This window comes from Solanum tuberosum, unplaced genomic scaffold (assembly GCF_000226075.1).
Source record: "Solanum tuberosum cultivar DM 1-3 516 R44 unplaced genomic scaffold, SolTub_3.0 scf00245, whole genome shotgun sequence".
Classification (NCBI taxonomy): domain Eukaryota; kingdom Viridiplantae; phylum Streptophyta; class Magnoliopsida; order Solanales; family Solanaceae; genus Solanum; species Solanum tuberosum.
Genome location: NW_006239167.1, coordinates 919,051 through 933,156, shown reverse-complemented (window position 1 = coordinate 933,156; position 14,106 = coordinate 919,051). Strand labels below are relative to the sequence as shown.

The 14,106-nt window shown below is 30.4% G+C and overlaps 2 protein-coding genes across 2 annotated transcripts; both read right to left on the bottom strand.

The window, feature by feature from the left end:
* Positions 1-1,496: 1,496 nt before the first annotated feature.
* Positions 1,497-2,509, bottom strand: LOC102592945 (DNA-directed RNA polymerase V subunit 7-like). Its single transcript, XM_006357257.2, has 2 exons — positions 2,424-2,509; positions 1,497-2,362 (listed from the first exon to the last, which is right to left on the bottom strand). The coding sequence occupies exons 1-2, from the start codon at positions 2,507-2,509 to the stop codon at positions 1,807-1,809; spliced, it is 642 nt and encodes a 213-aa protein (XP_006357319.1). The 3' UTR covers positions 1,497-1,806.
* Positions 2,510-2,634: 125 nt separating this feature from the next.
* LOC102592607 (DNA-directed RNA polymerase V subunit 7-like) lies at positions 2,635-5,160 on the bottom strand. Its single transcript, XM_015313355.1, has 4 exons — positions 5,012-5,160; positions 4,421-4,501; positions 2,842-3,283; positions 2,635-2,742 (listed from the first exon to the last, which is right to left on the bottom strand). The coding sequence occupies exons 1-4, from the start codon at positions 5,158-5,160 to the stop codon at positions 2,635-2,637; spliced, it is 780 nt and encodes a 259-aa protein (XP_015168841.1).
* Between the last annotated feature and the right edge of the window lie 8,946 nt (positions 5,161-14,106).

The window sequence follows — 14,106 nt, the reverse complement described above, 5'->3', positions numbered from 1 at the left end:
ATGAGCCTTTTCTAAAAGTTTGATGGCATATTTGAGCCTTTTCCCTTTCTAATGACAAACAAGGATAACCATATTGACTTTATTTAATCTAGGTTGTAATGATGAGCATGTTTTCTTAGGTTAGACTAAAGACATTTTGTAATTTGTATTAGCTCTACCAGGATGCATCTTTTTATGCTTCTTGTATAAATAAGCTACCTTTCAGATCATTAATGAACAAAAAGATCAAGTGCCCATTTTTTCATGTCTTGTGCAAAATTGCTATATAGAGGATATAATAATAGTAATAACCTCTACTTTTCATAAACTAAAAGTTATTAAAGTAGATATAGGAAACAGAATGTATGGTAATAAGAGTTCTTTTTTGGAGAAAAATTATTATAATAACTATTCCTTCTTTCAGAACATATTCGGATTAACGGTATGAATCTCTACTTCTTCATTTAAACTCATCTCATAAAATCAATAGGATTCATCATGAATTAACAAGTTTTACGCTGACTGTCAGCCTACCACAACCCTCCTCCTTTATTAAAACTTGAGGCCGACAGTTTGAGCAAGCTCATGTATAATTGAAGTTATTGATGATAAGTTAGCAATGCATAATTAGTGATCATAAGCTTAATATATCCCCTTCTCAAAATTCAAGGGGTTGATAGAGACACAATTATAGCTAGAAAAGAATTTTTAATTGTCCAGTTAAGAATAACACCACAAGTTTCAATCATTTGGATTTATGGGAGATATCACTTTTCTAACCAAAAATTGAACAAACACCAAACTTGTGATTTCTTCACAAAAACATATGAGTATTGCTATTACTAGATTCACTAAAGCTTGATTAGCAAGTTTTTTCCCATGCTAGTTTATGTCAAGTTTTAGTACAAGACAGGTCAATAGTAAAGAATGGTAATGATATTTGCATACTAGCAGTAGACAAAGATAAAACTTCTTTACTCACATTCATTATAATGGTTCCCAAAGTGTACCATATAAAAGCATATACATATGAATTATATTGTCAATTTTCTTTTATAATATCAGTGTAGTTTAACGTGTAACGTTTGATAGTAAGTTAGTTACTGTTATCTTAAAAAATGATTTGATAGTGTAAATGATTCTTATGCGTCTTCAGTGCATAAAACTTAAAATTGTTCTATAAATCGATCATACTTAGGTGTCCTATAGTCAATATCCAAATCATTTTTGCTCAGCAACTATTTCCATATTTCAATTTTATGGACAAATCTGAAGTTGCTTCTCAATGAACTTATGACCAAACATGTTACATGAACAAGTTGGCCATAGTAGTCTTTTATGTATTCTTGAGGCCACCATCAGGAAATATATACAACAGATTCACAGATGCAACCAGAACTTCATAAGATTAACATCTGGTTATCCAAAAGAATAAATCAATTAGAATCCCAATACATTAAATCAAGAACCACTAACCAAATACTAACCACCATGCACCAAAAATTATATCGTTGAACTACTGATCAGAACATTTTTAATACATAATAACAAAATTAACATAGAGAGAAATCAGTCGAGAGAACAAGACACTTCAGAAAGGTATTTTGAGTAAAGGTTTATCACCTTAACAAGTAAATGCATCTGCGAAGAACATGACCACTTGAGGGCTTAAGCCAACCGAAGACACTAAAGAGAGGGTCAGCAACATCAACGAAAAAGTCACATTCAATGCTATACAGTACTAAACACAGATATAGCTACAGAAGTTAGCTTTACATGTCACTGGTCTATGTCTGAAATGAGCCAATGATGGTGAATAACCGAAATCTAAACAGCATTTTGTGAGATGGGTCCGAGGTAATCACCCTCCAAGCTCCCAACTGCTTGGAATTCCTTCTCCGCCTCCACATACCTTGCTCCAACCACAATGAAACGCACCACAGTGTCTTTCTCAATTCTTGACATCTTCTCATTCATAAAGATAGGATTTTCTCCAGGCACATACTTATAATCTGCCATCTTCTGATGTGAGAGGTATACCTTGTCGGTGGGGCCACATCTCAAAAAGACACCGTGCTTAAAGATATTGTCAACAACCCTTCCTTCCAAGATCTCTCCACGGAACATCTTGAAGGTAACACAGCTGAATTCCACAGGGAAAAGCACATCATCAGTGTGTTCTTGAACTTTCCCTTCCCCAATCCTCTCCAATGTAGTAAGAGACATAAAGTAACCAAGATTTTTTGAGGCCTTCTTTGCAGCAAAGTCATCCATGAGGCGACTAACAATTGCCTTCGGAAGCATTACGCCTTCAACATCAAGAATCCCAGCATGGATTATCACATTCCACGACAACTGAGATTTCAAATATATTTCAAAGAACCTGTCACAAATCAAAACACAGTCGGCTTCATCAAGGGTAATATGAGGCCTTACAAAGAAACCATGCAGTCACAGCAATTCTAGTATGAAAGGTCAAGAAAATGTTTTGAATTTCATATGCCACAACTACAAGAAATGCAGTGCGCATCTACTGAAATTTATCCATCAGGAGAAGATTTCTAATCCCCACAAACACTGTTAAGGTGCAAAAGGTACTAGGTATGGAACCGCAATAGACAAAATGGTACAAGGATCAATTTGGACGTGGTGTTCTTAACTAGCAATATCAGTCATCTTTCCCTCATATAAGTTGCAGAGATTAGCTTGAAACATCACAGGCAAACATAGGAGACTACACAAGTTCACTCCTCTGATATAAGACTGTATCAACTCATACGAGAATACAACAATCAGCCTGTTACAACATCTTCATTAATAAGATAATACAACCCTCCACCCCCACCCCCACCCCCACCCCACTCCAAAAAAAAAAATTCTTGACATCTTCTCATTCATAAAGATAGGATTTTCTCCAGGCACATACTTATAATCTGCCATCTTCTGATGTGAGAGGTATACCTTGTCGGTGGGGCCACATCTCAAAAAGACACCGTGCTTAAAGATATTGTCAACAACCCTTCCTTCCAAGATCTCTCCACGGAACATCTTGAAGGTAACACAGCTGAATTCCACAGGGAAAAGCACATCATCAGTGTGTTCTTGAACTTTCCCTTCCCCAATCCTCTCCAATGTAGTAAGAGACATAAAGTAACCAAGATTTTTTGAGGCCTTCTTTGCAGCAAAGTCATCCATGAGGCGACTAACAATTGCCTTCGGAAGCATTACGCCTTCAACATCAAGAATCCCAGCATGGATTATCACATTCCACGACAACTGAGATTTCAAATATATTTCAAAGAACCTGTCACAAATCAAAACACAGTCGGCTTCATCAAGGGTAATATGAGGCCTTACAAAGAAACCATGCAGTCACAGCAATTCTAGTATGAAAGGTCAAGAAAATGTTTTGAATTTCATATGCCACAACTACAAGAAATGCAGTGCGCATCTACTGAAATTTATCCATCAGGAGAAGATTTCTAATCCCCACAAACACTGTTAAGGTGCAAAAGGTACTAGGTATGGAACCGCAATAGACAAAATGGTACAAGGATCAATTTGGACGTGGTGTTCTTAACTAGCAATATCAGTCATCTTTCCCTCATATAAGTTGCAGAGATTAGCTTGAAACATCACAGGCAAACATAGGAGACTACACAAGTTCACTCCTCTGATATAAGACTGTATCAACTCATACGAGAATACAACAATCAGCCTGTTACAACATCTTCATTAATAAGATAATACAACCCTCCACCCCCACCCCCACCCCCACCCCACTGCAAAAGAAAAAAAGAGTATTTACACCAATTTGAAACTCTTCTAAGTCCGCTAAACCGACCATTGGAGGTAGAATGGTGAAATAGAGTTTCCCACAGACAAAAGAAATTAAGAATTTTTCATATAATCAAATCGCTTTTAGAAGCCAACTGCAGTCAAATTATATTTACAATGTTAAGTAGATACTTAAAACTTAATACACATATCCATCCTTCTCACTGGGATTTGGGCAACATGTGAAAATCATCCCAACTTCGAATTTATCAAATTGCCCCATGCATATTTCAATCAGCCTCAAGAGTCAAAAAGCAAAGGCATTTCACAGTTATATAAGAGTAAATTTAGATAACCGAATAACCAAAAAAATTACGAGGGAAACTAAAGGACCCCCATATTTTATCTAGGGTTAGGAAAACTTTGCAAAATCAGCAGGGTTTCTGTGCCAAAAGATAAATTGGTACTTCGCCTTTGCTTTTAAGCTTCTAAAGAGTGGGAAAATGGGGGAAACTTAGATTTATGTTACAGTATACTACAGCATTGCATGATCGGAAAGTAACAAGTAAAGGAAACAATTTGAAAAATTCTCAGCATACAAAAGGAAAAAAAAAACAGTGCAAGCAAAGAGAACCGGCGAAGGCGGCACAGTAGCGGGACTAACCTTTGGTGGACAACCCGGGCACCGGCTACCGGCGACGGCGGGACAGAGAAGGTGAGGTACGGGAACTTTAGGAATTGGGTTCAGCTCACTTGTGATGGTGACTTGGTGCTATGGTTTTAGTCCATAAAGTTATGTTATTTTCAGTTTACTCCCCCTTTTTTCATTGATCGGATTTCGAGATTTAAACAAATTTATCTTGACCGTATATTTTTCATATATTTTTTGAATTTTCAGTTATGGTAACTTTTTACGTAGTTTATAAATATATATAAATTTCATTTTTTAAAAAATGAAAAATTCATGAGCAAATTCACGATCAAACCTATACTATTTAACTCTTAAAAAACGAAATGTGTCACATAATTGGGACATAGGGAGGATGGTTTTGTACTCTTTCATTTTCACCCCTTCGAATGAGAAATCAAATTTTATCATTTTTTTAATTATGTTTTCCTTAGTTAATTTTCATGTCTTTTTTCATTTTGAGATTAGCCATAAAATTTTAATTTGATCATTTCGAGTTTAGGTCATCGAGACTAAATTGATCTATAAAAAGCCTTATATAAATATTTTTAAAATATGTTTATGTACAAGAGACTGGAAGGGCAGGCATTGGGGAAATCATCAGGAATAGCTATAGAGACCTGATCATGGCATTCTCGTTCCCTCTGTAGTGTAGAAGTAGCAACATGATCAAGTTCATGGCAGTTGAGTTTGGTGTAAAATGGTGTAATCGACATGGGTACACTAATTTTATTTTAGAACTTGACTCCATGAGTATAGTCAATATGCTCGCCAACGATATAATTACAAATATGAAGCTGAAACAAGTCATTAACTGCATCAACATCATCAAAAGAAAGAATGTAAATGCAAATTAAACATTGTTTCAGAAAAGAAAATCAAGTTGCAGATTGTTTATAAACCTGACTTTTTCTTCTCACTATATGCTCATCACTCAACTCTATTCCAATTTCCCTAGACAAGCAAAAGGTAATTTTCCACTAGAAAAATGGAAATTGTCTTGTAGGAGCAAATATGATAGAGCAAATTTCTTTGTAAGCTAGTTGGTTTCTTTTTTCGTAAATTTCCAGAAGGCTCTGTAGTAGATTTCGTAAGTCTTTCAATTCCTTGGGACTGATCAGTGTTGTATGGAAGTAGGTCACACTTACCTAGAGAGAAATACAAAAATCAAGCAAATAAGTAAGAGCATATTGAGAGAGTTCTGACTAATGAGTCGATTTCATATTTATGTCTTCCAGCTAGACGATATCGTGTGTTAGGATTTAAATATATCGAGTTGTACCTATTTAAGCTTTTTTAAAAGCACTGTTTAGGTAAAACCTTGAGTTAATTTCAGCTTCAAGTTAAGGATAACTTGGAGAGGGCTTAACAATATGTGTATATTGTTGCAAGAGAGATTAGCCATAGCTCCAAGGTTGCATCTCTCGTAATCTAAATCTTATTGAGGCTCATTGTTTTAGTGGAAGTTAGGATAAATCTTGTAGAGGTGTAGGTCGTTATTTTCACATTTATAAGTCATGTGTTTAATACGTAAAAATATTATATTATATTATATTACTTTGTATTGGTGAATATATTTGAATGTGTGACAAGGAGATCGAGTACATCACAACGATAGCATAGCTCGAAGCTTAATCCGCTTTACTTTCTTGATCGTTTCAGAAACCTTTTGATAATAATTTTATAATATTAATTAACTGTTAATAACTGAATTTAAAGAGTTAAATTAGGATGTGTGCCCTTGAACTCATATAAATTTAACCGTACCATTTTTTTGATAAACAACTTTATTGTTGTTTCTATTCCGCAAAGTAGTTTTTAATTAATACACCAATAAAATAATTTGGTGTATCACTTGGAAGAAATTCAAGTATAATCCAATTTGCCTCTCTTGTGTTAGTAGGTATTGCGTGTTGAGTATCAAATGCTTTATAAAGTGAGAGATTTAAAAAAATACATGAATCTTATTGTATGTTTTCTGGACCATATTGATGGAATATTTATGGTCTAAATTAACCTAATAGGTTGAGTATTAAATGGAAAAAAGAACAATGCACAGACATGCCTCATGTTCGATCTATTGACCAGAAAAGAAACAACAAAAATGATTATTAAAATAAATACAATAATTCTAGACGGAATTTATTGATGGCCACCTAAAATTGGTCCCAATTTTTATTTAGACATCTTAATTAGTCTGTGTTAGTTTGAACACCTCATGTTGGGTCTGCAGTGTCATATTAACAGTTTTAGCATAAATTTTTAAGGACTCAAACGTGTGGTTAAAGTCACTTCCAACTTTAATTAAATGACCAGTTGAATTGTGCCAACTCATTTGAAATCACCACATTATTATACACACACAAAAATTAAAAAGAAAAAATAATGGCCAAAACACATGGCAAAGTGTCCAATGAATTAATGACACATGGACTTCTTTTTCCAAATAATTTTAAAAAAATCTTTTAAAAATTCTATATTTTGCAGCTCCCCCACCCCATCACAGTCATCTCCTCCAAGCTTTAACTCCATCAATGGAGTTCGAATTTGTTTTCAATGCTCTTGTTAGTATTAGTAGTAACCAAATTGAAAGGTCATTTCTTTATTATTTTAATATATCAAGAAAATCAAAATTCTTAAAGGAGAAAGAACAATATGTGGGATTGGATTGTTTAAAGAAGAAACATAAAAAATGTTTATATAATCATTTTTGTGGCATAAAGTTTGTTTAATGGTGAACTTTTTCATCTTTAAGAATTAATTATTCCATTGATACTATTGATTATAAATTCAATTTTTTGTTATTTTCTTGTACACTAGCACTAGTTTGAGGTGAACTTGCACTAGTTTGATGTCAACCTTCATGAGTAATTCATCAAATTGGTTAAATCTAAAATAATAACATTCTCTTTATTTGATACGATCCCACTATACATATCGATATACATATAGATTTACCAACTACATGTCAGTCATCCAGAGATCTTGATCTACTTGAAAATTGATATATCCATATATCATGTTTCTGCGGGCATAAGAGTTTTTTCCTTTATGTTCGATGGAATCACATTTATACTATAATCCAATAAATAGATATCTTTGTTATGATACAAGTCCACGTTTTCAAAAAAAAAAACAGAGGATGGGATTGGGTCCCAGCGGATCCAAACAATCTTGTTTTTTTGAACATGAAGAAATAAAGAAGTCATTGCAATTGCCGGAAAGACTAGGCCTACTAACGTCACAAAAATAGATGGAAGGTTCAAATTTGTCATAGAAGGGGTACCTCGATTTACTATACGTATTTGTTATTATGTTATTATATAAATAAAAATATTTTGTAATAATTATAATTCAAGACTTTAGTGAATTAACTCTATTACATAAGTTAATTCCTAATTTTTATCTCACATGAGATAAGTAAGCAATTATATTTTGAGAAAAAAAAATCACTTTTTGGATTATTGTTTAATTTTGATATGAAAAAAGTATTTAAATATTTTTTTCTCTAAGAGATGGGGAGAGTTTGAGAATGCGGAATTAAAATTTGAAAAAATGGTAGAAGGTAATTGCTGAAAAACTGAGAAGAACAAGAAAAAAATTAAATTAAAAATTGATTAAATAAGTCTTCACATGCTGATTTTGACTGTATTACATTTCTCATATCATGTAAAAGTGTCAAAATTACATAATAAATCATGACATAAAATATTTTTTTTAAAAAAAATTAACTTAGATATTTAAAAAATTGATGTCAATTTTAAATGAATTCTGCCGTAATTCTATTGTCTGGTCTTTCTTTAAATCAAAACTTGTCACTTGCAACGCGTAGGCAATTAAACATGGGGATGTTGTAATAAAATTGTAATCACCAACGTAGGGCTGCAGAAATTAAACGGAAATGGCCAAAATATATTGTTAGACTATTTGAAAAGGTTTGAATATACCCTTTATTCGTTTATTGGGTTAAAAATATCTCAAGTCCACCATTTTGGCTCACTGTTACCCTTAAGGGGTCGTTTGGTAAGCCACACTAGAAGAAATAGTTCATGTATTATGTTTGGTATTATTTAGTACTATATTTGATAGGAATTTGAGCCTATGTATACTAATTTATGCATTAGTTATACATCTAACATGGTATTATAGGATGTAGTACTAGTACCTTCTATTTGGAGGTATTAGTAATACATAGGACATAATATGAGAAAACGATCAAAATAGTCATTTATATGTAGGGGTTGAATTATTTTGATCCTTTATATATTTCATCTTATCCAAATATTAATATATAATAAAAGAGTATCATTTTGATCCATAACCTTAAAAACTAACTGAAAAAATAAAAAAATTGTTAAACTTAAATGTGGGTCCTACTTTGTGGACCCTTCTTCCTCATCATCTTTTTATTCTCTATGACTTTTTCCACTAATCTGTAATTTCAATGTCACACATCAACTTCAAATTTTATTTAAATATTATGAAATATAATAATAATAATAATAATAATAATAATAATAATAATAATAATAATAATAATAATAATAATAATAATAATAATAATAATAATAATAATAATAATAATAATAATAATAATAATAATAATAATAATAATAATAATAATAATAATAATAATAATAATAATAATAATAATAATAATAATAATAATAATAATAATAATAATAATAATAATAATAATAATAATAATAATAATAATAATAATAATAATAATAATAATAATAATAATAATAATAATAATAATAATAATAATAATAATAATAATAATAATAATAATAATAATAATAATAATAATAATAATAATAATAATAATAATAATAATAATAATAATAATAATAATAATAATAATAATAATAATAATAATAATAATAATAATAATAATAATAATAATAATAATAATAATAATAATAATAATAATAATAATAATAATAATAATAATAATAATAATAATAATAATAATAATAATAATAATAATAATAATAATAATAATAATAATAATAATAATAATAATAATAATAATAATAATAATAATAATAATAATAATAATAATAATAATAATAATAATAATAATAATAATAATAATAATAATAATAATAATAATAATAATAATAATAATAATAATAATAATAATAATAATAAAGAGGAGGAGGAAGGTTGTCAGTTCTAAGGAATTTAAGGGTAAAAGTGAGCCAAAAAGATGGAGTAAAGGGAATTTTCAATTCAACAGATGAATGTAGAGCATATTTAAATCTTTTTAAATAATTCAAAGATATTTTTGATCCTTTTCCAAAAATTAAAATATACTATTAGAAAATAAACGAGAAAAGGACAAAAAAAAAATATATGCACTCCCTCACTTTATGTGAAACGGAAAGGTGTTCGATTGAGAGACGGTTAAAAATTATAAAGAAAAAAACTTTAATAAATTATGATCTAAAATATTATATAATGATAAATTATTTTATTAAAGATAAAGAAATATAAAATCTTATTCGGCGAATTGTAAACTAAACTTTAGTCTATCACTCCTTTCAAGACTTACCAAGAGGTACTAAGGCCCTTCCATTACCTTTACGGGGTACATAATCGAATTGGTTCGGATTTTTTAAATATCAAATCAAATTTTTTGTGTCAGATTTTTAAATCTATAAATCAAATCAAATCAATAAAATTTGAGTTTTTCAACCTCGGATTTTTTTGAATTTTCGGATTTTTCCGGTAAAGTATTCATACATACATCAATGTTGGTGCAGCGATTTTAGTTTTAAAAAATAAATATATTTTTGACGAAGTCACTGTTGTGACATCTATTTTAATTTCTTTTAATGGCTAAACGGAGTCAATTTTATACTAAAGATATCGCTCCCTCAAGAGCGATTTTGCCCTTTTGATTTAAAAAAAAATTGATCAACCGTCTATGATTTGTAAAGGAAAAAATTTGCCCTTTTGACTCCGGATTCCTTTATATATATATATATATATATCCAACATGTAATTTGAATTTATTGGATGTTTCCTAGATCATATTTTATATGGTCATAATTAATTGAGTATGAAGTATGAAATGAAAAAGAAGAAATATACCTAGAGCAGGATATATTGACCAAAATGGAAACAACAAAAAATGATTATAATTCTAAGTAGCTACACTAGATTTTATGAAGGGACAAGCGTTGACGTCTAAATTTGTTTTATTATAAAGTCATTTTTTAAATTAAACCATCTTCTTACTTCAACGTCAGCAAAGAACATCAGCTGCTATCGTCATGTGGGGCTGCTCAAAAAGGCTCTTTGCTTTTATTTGGAAATTAGTTATGAAACAGTCGTGCGACTCAATATTTATTCATAATTTTTTTAAGTGACATAAATATAAATGATTTTGAATTATCTTAGTAGTGTAAAATAAATATTTGATAAATATTAAGTAGTATTAATTAAATGATTTTAAAATTTTTCTCTAAAATAAATTATGTATATTTTATGGTAGTAAATAATCTCATTCTTTTTTCTCACAAATCTAATGTGAAGAGTTCCATTAAAATGTCCATACTAAAAGTAAATTTTTTATCTTCCAGATGACTTTTTTTTACTCAAAGTTGTTATAAAATTTAAATAAATATTAGCGACATTCAAAATAATAAAACTACAACTAAAGGATATGAATATAAATTAAAGGTCAAAGTTAAAGCGGATCCCATATCAAGAAAATAGTAACACTAATTAAATTAAAATAAAATAATTTTTTAAAAACTTTTTGAAAATATCTGCTTGCTTCATCTTCCAAACCCCCTCTTACCATCATACGGTGATAGATGTTTAAAAAAAAACAAAAAATTTAAGTGTTGTTGATTAAATAATTTTATATTTTATATTTAAAAAGTTATATATATTTGGTGTTGTAGCAAATGATCTCATTATGTATAAAATGAATACGTGATAAACATTAGTACATCCCTCTGTTTCTATTCACACCATTTTAAATTTCACGTTCCTTAAGAAATTAAATAAGTTTACCATTGTACTTTATTTAGTGTTGTCTTAAAATTAAGTTTTCAATCAATTTGACTAATGGACATAAATTACTTAGTTTTTCTATGTTGGTCAAAATATATTTTCAAAACTAATAATTCACAAGGATAAAATAGAAAGAACAATGTCATTTTATGAATTAATTTTGTGAAATGACAAATATTAAGGACCATCTATTTTTAATAAGAATAATATATAAGTAGAAATGGAGCGAAGTATTATTACTTCTTGGGTAAATTTAGCTTTAATAAACTATTGCCTTACCAATATAGGTAATCAAAAGAAGAAGAAAGATTGTGTGGGACCCCCTTTGTAGCATTTTGATCAACTATTGCGGCTGAGAAAAGTGCTGTGAGCAGATAAAGTCAAGAGAAATAATTGACAAAAGTAAGCCTCTTCTAATAATTCGATAAAGGTTAGGGGTGTCAAATGGGCGGATTGAATTAAAATTAGAGATATTAAAATAGGTTGAAATAAAAATTGGATTAGGTCTTGATCCACCCAAATTTACTTTGGGCTCAAATAAGTTGGGTTTAAATGGGTCAAAAAACGGGTTGAATCTTGACCCGCCCAATTTGATCCCATTAATCTCAATAATTTTAACATAGTGATATTTAACTTTTATAATTACCATTCAAGTTTCAACTCAAGGTTTATTTTTAAAAAAAAGTAACAAATGAATATATAAATCCTAAAAGATGTTAAATAGATAATAATTCATACCTTTAATATGTGAACATATCTTAGTAAAGAGTTTTAAAACATGTTGAAATTGAAATTGAATTGGGCTCGATTGAGAATTCTCCTCTGAGAAACTTACATAAATGACTATAGTTTATGGGTTATCATATTTCTCTAGCTATAATTATCATAATTACTTTGTGTAGCTATAATTATTATGATAAAATCGCTATAGTTCATGTATTCAAAGTTTATTTATTTTGTATACTAGGATATAATCCAAAATTAGATGGCATTAAAAATGGCAGAATCCTTTTTTAAATATGGCAATGCCTTGAATCACGCCAATTTGCATTGTCATACTACCCATTATTAAACAACCACCTATATTTGATTGGATCTGTTTTAAGATTATTTAGTGCGTAAATGCATAAAATATTTAAAAAATAGTATCAATCTTTTATAAAAAATACAAAATATTTCTGAACACCTTATATGATTTGGGCTAAGCTTTGTCTTCAAATCATGGATTATATTATTATTTTTACTTTACATATACGGAGCTTCAATTAGAATTTAGAAATATAACACATGAAATCTGATTCACTGCATATACATAAACAAAAATTAATAATAGAATACATAATAATATAATAATAATAATATAAATTTGTAATGATACATGAATATATTAGTATAAATAAATACAGTGAATATACATACATTGAATATAAAAGGTATACCAACTAAATATACATTCTTATCATATAAAAATGGATAGAATAAATACAATTTCCGATTTTTTGAATAATCATACGGTGAATACACCTGTTGTTTCAATATGGAATACATATATTTGTTTGATAACTATATGTATTCATATATAATAATGTATCCAAGTATAAAAATGTCACGCCCCAAACTCAAGGGGCGCAACTGGCTCCTAATGTCAAAACTCAGGCTTGAGTCGACCCTGTTGAACCATTTTCTACTAGCGCATGCAGACACACGCAATCAAGAAAACAAACTAGTATATCACGACATAAAACTAAACCCTCGACCGGTAAGGACCCTGTCAACATATATATATAAAAAAAACAGCTACTCCCAAGAGTTCATATAAAGAAATAGCCAACTAGCACAAAAGTCCTGACTGGGCCGTCGAGGCCACCATGATATCTATACAAAAACTGAAAGCAGGTATATATCAAGACAATACATCAAACAGCTCACAAGCTTCAGCAAACCAACAAAACTAGGATAGCATGGCCATAACCTACCTGTACACCCCACACACTAGTCTGCAAGCCTCAAAGAGTAGTAAAGATTGGCGGGATAGGGCCCCAGCCTACCCATAAAAATATACACAACAAAACCTAACAAACCTCCAAACTATGACAGCTCCGGAGGAAAGGTGCTAGCCAAACCAGATAAAAGTTAATCCTGCTACTGAGGAGGTCTACTCGGTCATCTGTCAGGACCTGCATGCATGAATGCAGTGCCCCCAAGCAATGGGGTGTCAGTACAAAATAATGTACAGAGTATGAAAAGTTGTAGACTAAATGAGCAAGTATTATAATATACCAAAAGCAATCAGGTAAGGAAATCAAATTTAGACAAGCATGCCAACCCACTACTGAATCTAATAAAATACAATAATGATCAAACATCAACCCAACCAAGCCCCCATAAGCCCGATAGGTACAAACATACCACCTACTTAGGCACTCATAAGCCTAGAAGGTGCCAAATCAATCTACATAACCTTATCGGTAGCCCCTTGTCTTTGTAAGAAGTCACATAGCCCTTTTTGGCAACGATATAGCCCCGTAGGCAGCACATAGCCCTCTTAGGCAACATCATAGCTCTGTGGACTGCACGTAGCCCTCTTTTGCATCACATAGCCTTGTAGGCAATACATAGCCCTCTTTGGC

Coding starts and splice junctions, on each gene's coding strand:
- LOC102592945 (XM_006357257.2), bottom strand. CDS start 2,509: ATGCGCACTGCATTTCTTGTAGTTGTGGCATATGAAATTCAAAACATT. Junction 2,363..2,423: donor AGAATTGCTGTGACTGCATG/GTTTCTTTGTAA, acceptor GATTTGTGACAG/GTTCTTTGAAATATATTTGA.
- LOC102592607 (XM_015313355.1), bottom strand. CDS start 5,160: ATGTCGATTACACCATTTTACACCAAACTCAACTGCCATGAACTTGAT. Junction 4,502..5,011: donor GCCTGCCCTTCCAGTCTCTT/GTACATAAACAT, acceptor ACAAGTGAGCTG/AACCCAATTCCTAAAGTTCC. Junction 3,284..4,420: donor GCCCGGGTTGTCCACCAAAG/GTTAGTCCCGCT, acceptor GATTTGTGACAG/GTTCTTTGAAATATATTTGA.